The sequence below is a fragment of the Polyodon spathula genome, chromosome 3, assembly GCF_017654505.1.
Source record: "Polyodon spathula isolate WHYD16114869_AA chromosome 3, ASM1765450v1, whole genome shotgun sequence".
NCBI classification, from domain to species: Eukaryota; Metazoa; Chordata; class Actinopteri; order Acipenseriformes; family Polyodontidae; genus Polyodon; species Polyodon spathula.
The window spans coordinates 51,674,316-51,687,822 of NC_054536.1; the positions used below are offsets into that span (position 1 = coordinate 51,674,316).

At 37.1% G+C, this 13,507-nt stretch overlaps 1 protein-coding gene across 1 annotated transcript in view; it reads left to right on the top strand.

Annotated features, from left to right (window-relative positions):
- Window positions 1-1,999: 1,999 nt before the first annotated feature.
- Window positions 2,000-13,507, top strand: part of smchd1 (structural maintenance of chromosomes flexible hinge domain containing 1) — an 86,545-nt gene continuing 75,037 nt past the window's right edge. Inside the window, exons 1-2 of the mRNA XM_041245386.1 lie at window positions 2,000-2,716; window positions 5,406-5,481. Of these exons, the coding sequence (XP_041101320.1) occupies window positions 2,501-2,716; window positions 5,406-5,481 (292 nt within the window). The 5' untranslated portion in view covers window positions 2,000-2,500. The remainder of the gene's footprint in view (window positions 2,717-5,405; window positions 5,482-13,507) is intronic.

Genomic DNA, 13,507 nt, shown 5'->3' on the forward strand with positions numbered 1-13,507 from the left:
AGCCATGTGCGGATTGGCTGAGGTTGGCACTTCCTCCCTCTAGTTCCCCTATAAAAGGGGCTGTAAGCAGGACCTTGGGGTTAGCCTGGAGAAGAAGGAACTGTTACAAGAATCTGGAAGTTGTTTAAACTTGTTATTTTGGTCAGTGTTTTGTGTGCGAAATAAAGCCAAGTGTTGTACTTCGAGAAGCTCTGTTTTGTCTCCTTGACATCATTACATTGGTGTTATGCAGGTACCCCGGAACGCACTAGTCGGACTGTAGCCTGGTGAGCAATTCCGGGGCGGACTTGAGGCTGACAGGGGAGAGTGTAGCATCCACAGGGGAAGGAAGCAGCAGGGCTGGTAGGTGGCGTAATCACATACAAAGATATAAGCCTGATACACGCTACTTGCAAAGGAGCCGGCTCTTTTGTACAGCGGTATCGATGCTATGTGGGAGTGCAAGAGGTCCCAGTTTCGCCTCCGCCTGTGTGTGCATTGCCTTGCCCAGTGTGACACGCCTGTCTGCAGGAACTGAGAATGTTATATATATATATATATATATATATATATATATATATATATATATATATATATATATATATATAGCTTTGGAAAAAATTAAGAGACCACTGCAAAATTATCAGTTTCTCTGGTTTTACTATTTATAGGTATGTGTTTGGGTAAAATGAACATTTTTGTTTTATTCTATAAACTACTGACAACATTTCTCCCAAATTCCAAATAAAAATATTGTCATTTATTTGCAGAAAATGACAACTGATCAAAATAACAAAAAAGATGCAGTGCTGTCAGACCTCAAATAATGCAAATAAAATAAGTTCATATTCATTTTTAAACAACACAATACTAATGTTTTAACTTAGGAAGAGTTCAGAAATCTATATTTGGTGGAATAACCCTGATTTTCAAGCACAGCTTTCATGTGTCTTGGCATGCTCTCCACCAGTCTTTCACATTGATGTTGGGTGACTTTATGCCACTCCTGGCGCAAAAATTCAAGCAGCTCGGCTTTGTTTGATGGCTTGTGACCATCCGTCTTCCTCTTGATCACATTCCAGAGGTTTTCAATGGGGTTCAGGTCTGGAGATTGGGCTGGCCATGACAGGGTCTTGATCTGGTGGTCCTCCATCCACACCTTGATTGACCTGGCTGTGTGGCATGGAGCATTGTCTGCTGGAAAAACCCATCCTCAGAGTTGGGGAACATTGTCAGAGCAGAAGGAAGCAAGTTTTCTTCCAGGACAACCTTGTACTTGGCTTGATTCATGCATCCTTCACAAAGACAAATCTGCCTGATTCCAGCCTTGCTGAAGCACCCCCAGATGAGTCCAATTTTCAGCTTTGCCCAACACCTGGTCGTCTAATGGTTAGACGGAGACCTGGAGAGGCCTACAAGCCACAGTGTCTCGCATCCACTGTGAAATGTGGTGGAGGATTGGTGATGATCTGCGGGTGCTTAGATTCTATGTCAACATACTGGTGCTTTTAATATGATTTTCTTATAACAAAAGCAGAAATTCAGGTGAAATTTGCTTTTACTGACAGAAACACAAAAATAGTTCAAAGTTAAACAAGAAACAAGCCAATAAAAAATTGATTTGTCTTGTTTGTTTTGCCTTTATTTCTTAAAAAGCCATAATACATTTATAGATCTAATGCATATGTAATTGATGTAAATGTAAAACATTCTGTAGTCACACTCACTTTACATGTTGATTTTAAAATCAGTTGATTTGTGTCCTGTAATTATAGGACCAGGTGTTATTACATATATATATATATATATATATATATATATATATATATATATATATATATATATATATATATATATATATAAAATATTTCAAATGAAATAGAAATGTATTTTATTCAATATAAGCTAGGCACAACAGCCCCGTTAAATATGACTTAATTACATGAACATATCTACGTCTGTATTACTAGTGCTACTGGAACCTTTGGCTTAAAGAAAAGGCCTCAGTCGTTTGTAATGGTGGTTGTGTGATGGCATATCCTTGCCTATAGCCCTCTCTGTCTGTCAGCACTTCTCTTGTTTTGCAGCCGCTGCTGCTCCAACGCAGCACCTCTTAGAATCTGCGCGATCTGTGCAGCCGCTGATGTCTAAGGCTGCGTGACGTGACGTCTTTTCCGCATGAGGTTACGCAGCGACGCTTTTTGCGCGGAATCTGCGAAGGCTGGTCAAAGTCTACGGTGAAGAACACAACCAGAGACTCGTCTTAAGATTTGCATATTTTCGATAAACACGTGTTTCAATTGTAATGATGCTGAAATGTGACGCAACTTGAACTATACGAATCAGTTCCGGGGCTACACGAGAATCGCTTTGTTTTGGAATTTCGCGGCGCTGAGTTCAAGTGTGTTTTTTTAACTGAAACATTCAACAGCGGTGCTCTTGATTAACCTTATTATTTGCTGCGGTCGATAACAGCAAATTGAGCACAGATATTTGCTTCTGCCCCGTACTCGGTACAAACATGGAGGCGGGCAGCGGGAAGCATAGCAGCAAAAACAGCATGAATAAGCCTTCTCCCATCCCTGTGGTATCCACAGACGGGGCCGGCCCTTCGCTTCTCAGGCGAACAGTTTTTGTGTTTGACTGCCGCCTGGAACGCAATAATGCTGATAGTAACGAGAAGAAAGTGGAGAGTGGAGGTATCTCCTTCCTGGAGTTCAGGAAAATAGTATGCCAGGTAAACCGGAAACTGTTTTCAGTTATATTTTTTGTATCATCTCAAACAGTATAATTTTGTGTGAAGGAATATTATCTCGTTTTTAATTTTTTTTTTAAATTAATATTATGCATGGTCATGTTCGGCTTTGCTTTTCATGACAACAAACAGTTTTAAGTTAGAACATTGCAGTGCTACATCACTGTCGTAACCACGTTAGTAGTTTTACGGTCCCTGCCGGGGTTGCCAGATACTAATCTCAAAAATCCCCCATTTGCAACAGTAGTTACAGCTTCTTAGGTTTATGTCAACATACTGGTGCTTTTAATATGACTTCCTTATAACAGCAGAAATCCAGGTGAAATTTGCTTTTACTGACAAACACAAAATAGATGAAAGTTCAAATAGTCTCTAGAAATAAACCAATAAAAAAAAAAAAAAAAAAAAAAAAAATAATTGTTTCGCATTTATTTCTTAAATGCCATAATACATTTACAAAAAAAAAAAAAAAAAAACTGTCCGTGTCCCGTAATTATAGGGCCATGTGGCAACCTTGCGATGGACTGATGCCATCGGTAGAATGTTGTAAAAACGAGTGTTATAGAAATGTTCTTCACAACTGGATTATCAGCGGTCCTCAATACAACTATACATGCCTACAAATGTCATTGCTAGCTAGTGTTGCACCTACCGCCATAATTCGGGGAAAGGGATTTTCAATTGCTCTTAAACTGAAAGAAATAAACATGTGAACTTGCTTAATTTATACTGCTTGTTAATTATCCACATCATCGTGATAATACAAATCTTACAAAATAATAATAATAAAAAAAAAAATCTTGAATAAATGTGTATGTAGGTTTATTCAGATGCTTTTTTACTTAGTAAATTTAGTGTTTCTGTTTTTAATATTTAAAGGTTGATATTTATATCTTGTTATGTGTGTGTGTGTGTGTGTGTGTGTGTGTGTATGTATATATATATATATATATATATATATATATATATATATATATATATATATATACACAAATGTGAGAGGGGAATAACACTGATCAGGTGTTCACACTGGTGTCAAGAATATTGAACATCTGGTCAGTATTAATGATTGGAGCTGGAGAAGGCGATATACCATTAGAAACTATAAAGAAACTTAAATATCTATTTTTAGAACTGTTAATAAAATAAATAAATATTGATGATGGTACTTATTTATTAATTTTTAGTTAAAAGCTATTGTATTGTCATGCTGCCTCGAGTTAATTAATCAATTAATCAACATCAATTTAGCAAAGGTTTAACTCTCAATTCACATGTTGATTTCCTTCAGTTTAAAGGCAACTTCAAAATCCTGTCTGTATTGAATTATGGGGCCTGGTTGCAACCCTAATTGCGGTTGGACCAACCTGTAGTACAGTGGTCCTCAAAATAATTTGGGCTCGGGCATAAATTGAGCATACTTGGCTGTTTGCGGGCACGCTGACTATTGCATAGGTTCTTATATTAAACACTGCCTTCTCGCGACATATAACATATATATATATATATATATATATATATATATATATATATATATATATATATATATATATATATATATATATAAATATATTATAATTTCCTTTAAGAGTTTTTTTGGGTTATTCTTGGCTCACTCTGATAAAGCCATGCATCAGGCAGTAATTGTGTGTGCTGCGCTTATTCTTTAAATTTATGTAAAATACGCAATGCAAATATTTGTAAATAGCATGTTTACACAGATAACTGTGAATAAAGGTGCAGATAGGGTCTCGTTTTGTTTCAATTTGACAAATGTCAACACTACTTTGTTTTAAAGATCGCTCATCTGCAGTACAATTATTCAGACAAAGTGGATTCGTAACTAAATCTACTATGGTGTTCCCCTTGTCTGGTTTAATAAAAAAAAAATAGAGATCGGAAATTAAATTCTGAATACTGAAATGTATTATTTTTCTCAATAACAGTCGTCGAAATTCAGTACTTACCCGGAATATTAACACCCGCCTCTGCTCACGAATGATTGGACAGCTGTCAGATCTTTTACTTTCCCATTGGGTACTCGCTCACCTTCAATTTTCATGCAGAATACTATGATCGGTCTCTGCTTGCTTATGATTGGACAGCTGCTACAAACTTGGCAGATATTTGACCCTCCTATTGGTTAAACTTGCAGTCGGTACCTGCACCTGAATCGGACAAGGTTTATGTCCCACCCAGCTAACTTATGATTGGGCTACCACAAATTCAATGCAGATCTTCATTTGGTTGATCGTATCGCAAAAGCCATTCAGAGAAAAAAAATAAATAAATGTCGAGTACGTACAAGCACAGCATAAGAGAGCAGCACTGTCAACAGACTGCTGTGGCACCTTTGTTGGAAAACGTATTTAAATCTTTATTTATTTTCCCTTGCTATGACCTGCCAGAAATTTGTTCACGACCCATAATTTAAGAACAGCTACCGCGGGCATGATGGCTTGGCTATGAGGACCACTGCTGTAGTACAATTCCCAGATTATGTTTTCAGTTAGATTAGCAGTTATCTAGATATGTGTAATTAAGTGTGACATAAGGATGATCGCTTCCACAATTTCTCTGTCACCTAGGATATGTAATGTGCCACCAGCAGAGGATACTAATATACATACGTCCAATGCTTTTTTTTTTTTTTTTTTTCACCCCACTGTAGGTATTTGGTATAGCTCCAGAAGAAAACTTTGTTATTACAACAACAGCCAGAAAGTCAATCACAGACCACAGTTTTGGTAAGCATGATTTTAAATACAACATTTACAATCAAACAACTAGTCAGGACTACTGCCTGATTGTTTGACCCTTTGCCTTCAAAACAGCATCAATTCTTCTAGGTACACTTGCACAAAGTCAGGGATTTTGTAGGCAGTCAGGTGTATGATTAAACAATTATACCAAACAGGTGCTAATGATCATCAATTCAGTATGTAGGTTGAAACACAATCATTAACTGAAACAGAAACAGCTGTGTAGGAGGAATAAAACTGGGTGAGGAACAGCCAAACTCAGCTAACAAGGTGAGGTTGCTGAAGACAGTTTACTGTCAAAAGTCATACACCATGGCAAGACTGAGCACAGCAACAAGACACAAGGTAGTTATTCTACATCAGCAAGGTCTCTCCCAGGCAGAAATTAAGGCAGACAGGGGTTTCCAGATGTGCTGTCCAAGCTCTTTTGAAGAAGCACAAAGAAACGGGCAATGTTGAGGAATGTAGACGCAGTGGTCGGCCAAGGAAACTTACTGCAGCAGATGAGACACATCATGCTTACTTCCCTTTGCAATTGTAAGATGTCCAGCAATGCCGTTAGCTCAGAATTGGCAGAAAACAGTGGGACCCTGGTACACCCATCTACTGTCCGGAGAAGTCTGGTCAGAAGTGGCCTTCATGGAAGACTTGTGGCCTAAAAGCCATACCTCCGACATGGAAACAATGCCAATCGAAACAATGCACGAAAACACAGGAACTGGGGTGCAGAAAAATGGCAGCAGGTGTTTGTTAGTCGAAGGGCTGGAGAGCAGTACACGAATGAGTGTCTGCAGGCAACAGTAAAGCATGGTGGAGGTTCCTTGTACGGTTGGGGCTGCATTTCTGAAAATGGAGTTGGGGATTTGGTCAGAATTAATGGTCTCCTCAATGCTGAGAAGTACAGGCAGGTACTTATCCATCATGCAGTACCATCAGGGAGGCATCTGATTGGCCCCAAATTTATTCTGCAGCATGACAACGACCCCAAACATACAGCAAAAGTCATTAACTATTTTCAGCGTAAAGAAGAACAAGAGTCCTGGAAGTGATGGTATAGCCCCCACAGAGCCCTGATCTCAACATCATCGAGTCTGTCTGGGATTACATGAAGAGAGAGAAGCAACCGAGGCTGCCTAAATCCACAGAAGAACTGTGGTTAGTTCTCCAAGATGTTTGGGCTAACCTACCTGCTGAGAATTGATGCTGTTTTGAAGGCAAAGGGTGGTCATACCAAATATTGATTTGATGTAGATTTTCCTTCTGTTCACTTGCTTTGCATTTTGTTAATTGATAAATATAAACTATTAACATGTTTATTTTTGAAAGCATTCTTACGTTACAGCATTTTTTCACACCTGCCTAAAACTTTTCCACAGTACTGTGTGTGTGTGTGTGTATATATGTGTATATATATATATATATATATATATATATATATATATATATATATATATATATATACATATATATATACATACACACACACACACAGACACACACACACACAGTATGATTAAAATAATTCCATTAGTAACAGGACTCCATGCAGAGATAGTTTCTACTTTCTGTACTAATAATATTGCCATCGGAAAATACTATATAGGTACCACTGGAGTGCAGGTAAAGTACAACAGTGTCACTGATATGACAAGGTAAAATAATGGTTCTACTTTGGTAGTCACAAATGCACAGCTACATTTAGCTTGCATCTCTGTTTATACTTAAATCTAGATTGCAGGCTTGAATTTCATTTTTGTGTGCTGGGGGATTTCCCCCCTGTGCTGCCGCCAATGGAGGTATTCCAAAGTTTTAGAATTCCCAAAAAAATTTGTTTGACTGAAATAAATGTATATACATATATAAATGTAAAACCACTTGCTATATTTTATCTTCTTACCAAAAATAATCATTTAGAAATCTTCTCTAGTTTGTGTAGTTTTTGTTCTTGTTGTCTGTCCCATCTCCGTTCTGCTCTGAATAGCTGGGAGTCATACCAGTGGTCTGTTAGTACTGTAGTTTCACCCTGTTCTGACAGCTACAGCTCCTGCCATTCAAAGCGCCTACTTTGAAATTAATGGGTTAAGGTGCAGGTAAGCGTTTGCTATAGGTATACGGTGACAGTTACTAGTTTAATTTGAAAGTGGGGCGCAAGAGAAACACTTAATGAATGTTGTGCACAATACCCTGCCGATGGCTGAAGTCTCCACGGCAGGACAAAGCAGGCCCATCTGCCTTCCAGCGTCTCTGAGTCCGGCTGTGCTAAAGCAGGAGAGGGGGAGCTCAGACTCCGAATAGTAAGTGCAAGTTAGTTCTGTTCAACTGTCTTTTGTTCTGTGCATATTATTTTTATTATAAATTTGTGCTGTAAAGGTGTGTGTAATACACTTTTATATGCTGAGTTTACTACGGTTTGTTTGAGACCATTTTTAAATGTTTAGCTCAGCTGTGACTAGGGTTGCCACCTATTCGGGTTTGACCTGGACAGTCCAGGAATGCAGTTGTGTCCGGGTGACAGGAATTAACAAAACCGGATGCCCTAATATCCGGTTTTTAGTGAAACGCATAAGAAACACCACCCTTCCTTTAATGTTTCCTTTGACATATTTTGTAACAAGACATTTTGGAGTGGAATTTATTTTGGCTTTATTGGCAGTTTGGATTGGATCTCCAGTAGTATTTCCATCAATCGAAGTGTAGCATGCTGTGTGCGATTCCACCCTCTGACAGACTGGTGGTATGCAGCACAGGTTAAAGAAGCGCTTGTGGACAAGGGAAAGAATGAGACAGATGTCAAAGTGAATATAAGAATGGCAGTGAGCGATGATGCTAATTTGCTTAATTTTTTAAAGTAGACCGGATGTTTCCATCAATGGATTTGGAAAATCTGAAGTTTAAGATGTGATGAGAAACTCCTGAGGCTGTGTAAACAGCATCAGCTACCTCTGGCACCTGTAGGACGGTTCTTTTTGAGGTTAAGCAGTTTTGTGTTATTTATTATTTCTACAAGGGGTTAATTAAGTAGCAGCCAAAATTGTTTATGCCAAAAATTGTAATAATGGTGCAAACTTGCTTTGGATTGTTATTGTCGATACGTGTAGATACTACTATATCCACAGTGCAGGTATCGCAAAGTCCATAAACAGTATGCTAAAATAAATTAGTTTTGCACCGTATAAAAAAGCTGATTTTTGCCAGTGCTTGCCAGTCTATTAACCAGTTTTAAATTTAAAGTGTTGTAGTTTCAGCATTATTGTTAAAGTTTTCACACATGCAGTACTGGCCTACAATTACTACATGACACTGATCATTCCACTGTGTGATGTTAATGAACCATAGCTACATTTTAAAACCTGAGCGTTAGTAAATGCCTATTGTTAAAGTGTACTGCAGTTAGAAATCCTTTCCAATTACTGATATCTTAAAATTGGAGGGTCATATAAGAACGATAAATATTGTAACTCATTTTTTGAAGGTTTTGTTGTTGTTCACGTTGATGCAGTGAAATTGTAGATGTTATAACTAGTTACTGTAAACTAGATACTATTTTAGCAGACACATTTCATTAAGTAAACATGTATTTGAATGTTTTTTTTTTAGGGCTGTCAGAGTTAACGTGTGCGATTAATTTCAAATGCTAAACGGTGTTAATTTTTTTGCCACAATTAACACATTTTTTTGAGCCTTAGAATCATCCATAGTTAAAACACAACTCCACGCTCTCGCGCTTGTTTTTCAATCGACTGTTTGAATTTAATTTTGCTGGCCAAACAATCTTGAATGGTGGAGAAAGCTGCTAAAGAGCTTTTAAACGGCCAGTTTTATTACAAAACCCTCACGGATGGGTCTTTGGATAAAAGCAAAGTTATTTGCAGCTTCAGTAAGGGTGAATTTGTGTATCACCGAAGTACATCGAGCTTGAAGTATCATTTACAAGCAAAACACAGAGCTGACGCTGGCAGTAGTAGTGAGAGGGCTAGCAATGCAGGGCAGCAGCAGCCTACTCTTTTAGAGTTCGTGCGCAGGAGGCAAACGGACAAGTCAACGAGCAGCAAGCTAACAAACGCAGTAGCGAAGTGGATAGCTGCAACTTGCAGGCCAATTAATGACAGAGAGAGAGAGAATAAATCCCCCCTTTGTGTGTAAATATAAATATATATGTTGAGGATTTAAACTGTAGCCGACAACACGCTCACATGAAGTAGGAAGGAAGTAGGCCTATTAACATTGGGGGCATGAAATGCTGTAAATTACAGTGAACTTTGGTTCTAAAATAAATGCTTTAAAACTTTCTGACACAGATTATTTTGTGTTTCTTTCCCTCACAATAAAACACAGTATGCCTTTAACATAACACATTGCTTTTTAAATGGAAAATTTTTTATTTAGGGCCAAATTTGAGCACATTCAAAAATTACGATCAATCGTGATTAACTACAGAAAATCATGTGATTAATCGTGATTAATTACACCGTGTAACAAATTTTATTTTTTTTTGTTCCTGGGTAGTAAGTGTTATTTCCTGACACAACGTCTGTAAAATAATGCTGACTGTCACAAACAGGCTTAGGTGTGATCATTGAAATTTCATTGTTACTACAGGGTTACTCATCACCACTGCTACTTGTCTCAGGTAAAATTAAAAAAAAAAAAAAAAAATTCAATGCAGTGTCAAATGTTCCATCCCAAAATGTTTTGCTACCCCTAGAGTACATGGAACTGAAGTTGCCAAGCTACCACCAAATTTGTGTTGCTATGGCAACACGATAAACGTTGTGGTCCCTCAAGAAATGTCAACTTGGTCACGCAAAAACATTTAAATAAAAAAATAGATATATATATATATATATATATATATATATATATATATATATATATATATATATATATATATATATATATATATATATATATATATTCAAACCATTTTATATTGTTTGTGAAAATATCACAAACACTTTTAAAATGGTAGACTGATCTTGTTAGTGATGCAAATTTTTAATTTTTTTTTCTATTTTCTGCCTAGAAATGTACACAATTAAATGGAGACAAGTATAATACATTGGTATTTCTTGTTTGATTTTACAAATAAGATATTTTTTTTAAAACTATGCTACTGATGATCTTTAGTACAGTGGATAAGCATAACATAGAACAATTTAAAAAAATGTTGAGCAGTTGCAATTTAATATTGTGACAATACTGTGACCAAGTTGACAATAAGACTTGACTAGTGACTAGTATTCTTTGAAAGTGTTTAATGATTTTTAAATAAACAATATATAATTAAAAAAAAGTATTTATCAAATATAATATTTTTAAATGTAACAGTGCAAACAAGTGCAATATTTCAAGAAAAATATAAAAGTCTAATGCATATTGATATTTTGTCAAAAACAAAACTTAACAGTAATTACACAATGCAAAAAAGAAGTTAACAACAATTCATAGTGTCAGTTCATTTTTTTTTTTTTTTATATATACAGTTTTGGTTCTCCCCGCCATACCCCCCCCCCCCTTTTTTTTTTTTTTTTTTTTTTTAAACCAGACACGAACATGGGATTTTTCAGATGTTTAACATGAAGATTTTCAATATAGTCCATAACTTCTTGGGTTACTGTGTAAATTATTAATGTAGCACTGGTGTATGAAGGTACACTTGTGTTATGTGGCTTAGCCAACACATTAGACACTGGGCAGTAGCACTTTTCTTCATTTTGTTAGTTCGTGAAACTTTGTTGAGGGGCCTGATGGGTGTAAGAACTGTACCATAACATCATTCTGATTGGTGACTTCGTTTATTTTCACTACCTACCAGGAACTTTTGTACACGACTACAACCAGTCCCCAAAAGCCAAAGCTAACTGTGTACTACTGGAAGAAATCACTCCTGCTAGAGCATCATTTTCTTGCTCTTTTTCTTTTTTTCCGTCTTCTCGTTTCAACCACTTGAACACTATTTTGTGTAGATTTTCTTTTTTCCTTTTCCTTGAACTTTGAGAGCCTTCAATTCTGAACTTTTTGTGGCATAATACACCTGGGGATTGAAACACTTGTACTGTGCTCCCTGGAAATGCAAGCCAAGATTCTGTGTGCTGTGGTAGGCCCAGAGGTTCCTTGAGAGCATACAACCTGGTGCATCTTCATTGTTCCAACTATTGCTTCCAGCTCAGGAAGTTCAAAGATTCCTGCTATTTTTTCTTCAATGAAATGTAAGACTACAGACTTCAGATGGGTGCCAATGTTCTCACAAAACTCTATTGGTGGCAAAATATCTTCTCCCTGATTAACAAGCCTGGCTGCAGTTCTTTTAACAGTTCCACCCATGCCACCTGGGACTCCTTAACCATGCCCAAAGGGCACAAAGCACAACTACACCCTAGGCAGGACACAAGTCCATCACAGGGCACCACACTCACACAGAGTGCAATTTAGAGTGACCAGTCAACCTTGGACTGGGGGAGAAAACACACAAACACAGGGAGAACATGCAAACTCCACACAGACAGTCCCCTAGGCTAGATTCGAACATAGGACTCTGCCGCTGTGAGGCAGCAGCACTAACCAACACGCCACCATGCCACCCTAAATAATAATACTAGTTCCACTACTAATAATAACACTAAAAAATAGTTTGCAGCCCTTGTCAAGCCATGTCAACTTGGTCACACAGATTTGTATGATAAACTGTGACCAAGTTGACAAATTTCCCACCAAAAAATGACAGTTACAGAAAAGGCCCCATCTCACTGTAATGTTAGACCAAAATACACAAATAATATTTTGCCTTTTCTGTACAGTTTGAATATATTAAACAACTTTTGTCAAATTGAGACGAAGGACCAAGTTGACATGTTATGGTTATGAAGGTTACGTTACATAGATATGAAAAAAAGAAATAAAAGATAAAAACTTACCAAGCCTCTCATGCCTCCCCTCTGAGGACCCCAACATTCAGACTGGGTGGCAATGTGTTACTTAGGCTGGTGTAACCGTGCTTAGGTAAAGGGATGAATGTTACCAATGACAAGTTTTATTTCACTGTAATTAGCAAAACAGTTGAAGAAAAAAACACAGGGGAAAATATCATCTTATGATGCTAGCTACGGAGCTTTGGCAGAAACATTTCAATCAGAAAGCTGCAAAGCGGCAGAGAAATGCAGCTCAACCTGGATACAGTGCACATCAAATGACACATGCAACAGAAAACAATAACAAATAACAGCTATCTGTACCCAGTGTGAAAGAGCAGTATGTGGTAAATGCACATGATAAGCATTACATCTGTGTGGATTGTGCTAATGTGGAGGCAATTTTGAGCTATGATTCCTTGAATGCCCATTCCGTTACAAACTGTGAACTAAGTTATTTTCTTTTTTTATAATAGTAATGATTTTGATTTTACAGTTCTGTATGTAGGCCTACTTATAACCAGTTTACAGCTGGTTAAACAATATTTTCTTTTGAAATGTTTATTTTATTAGTTTTTGTTTTTTGAAGTCGTGCAGTAGGCTAATGTGATAAAAAGCCTTTTATGTTATTTTTGTAAATAATTCATTTTTATAATTTTGTATGTACATATCTCAGTTTACACAATCTTCTTTTGAAATGTATTTTATTATAGTTTTAAATTTTTTTACGTCATGCATTATATGCGTGAATTTCGAAAATACATTTAAATACAATGTTTCTGCTATGCAAATGTTAGATATGATGTTCATAAATAAATATTTTAAGTTGTATCTGATAGTTTCCGTTTCATTTTTATATCAAAGCTGTTTAAAATGTATCTGTCAAAATGACTACTGCTGGCATAAACCCGGCAGTTCTAGTGTTAAACGAGGCAAGATTCCCCCCCCCCCCCCCCCCCCCCCCCCCCCCCCCCCCTGACCAAGGATCAGTGAGAGAGCCACAGAAAACAATTTTCAGAATATAGTAGTACAAGGTTATGACTAAGGTTAGGGTTAGGTACAGTTTGCTTTTCCGCTATCAGGACTTAATGACAAGGTATTTT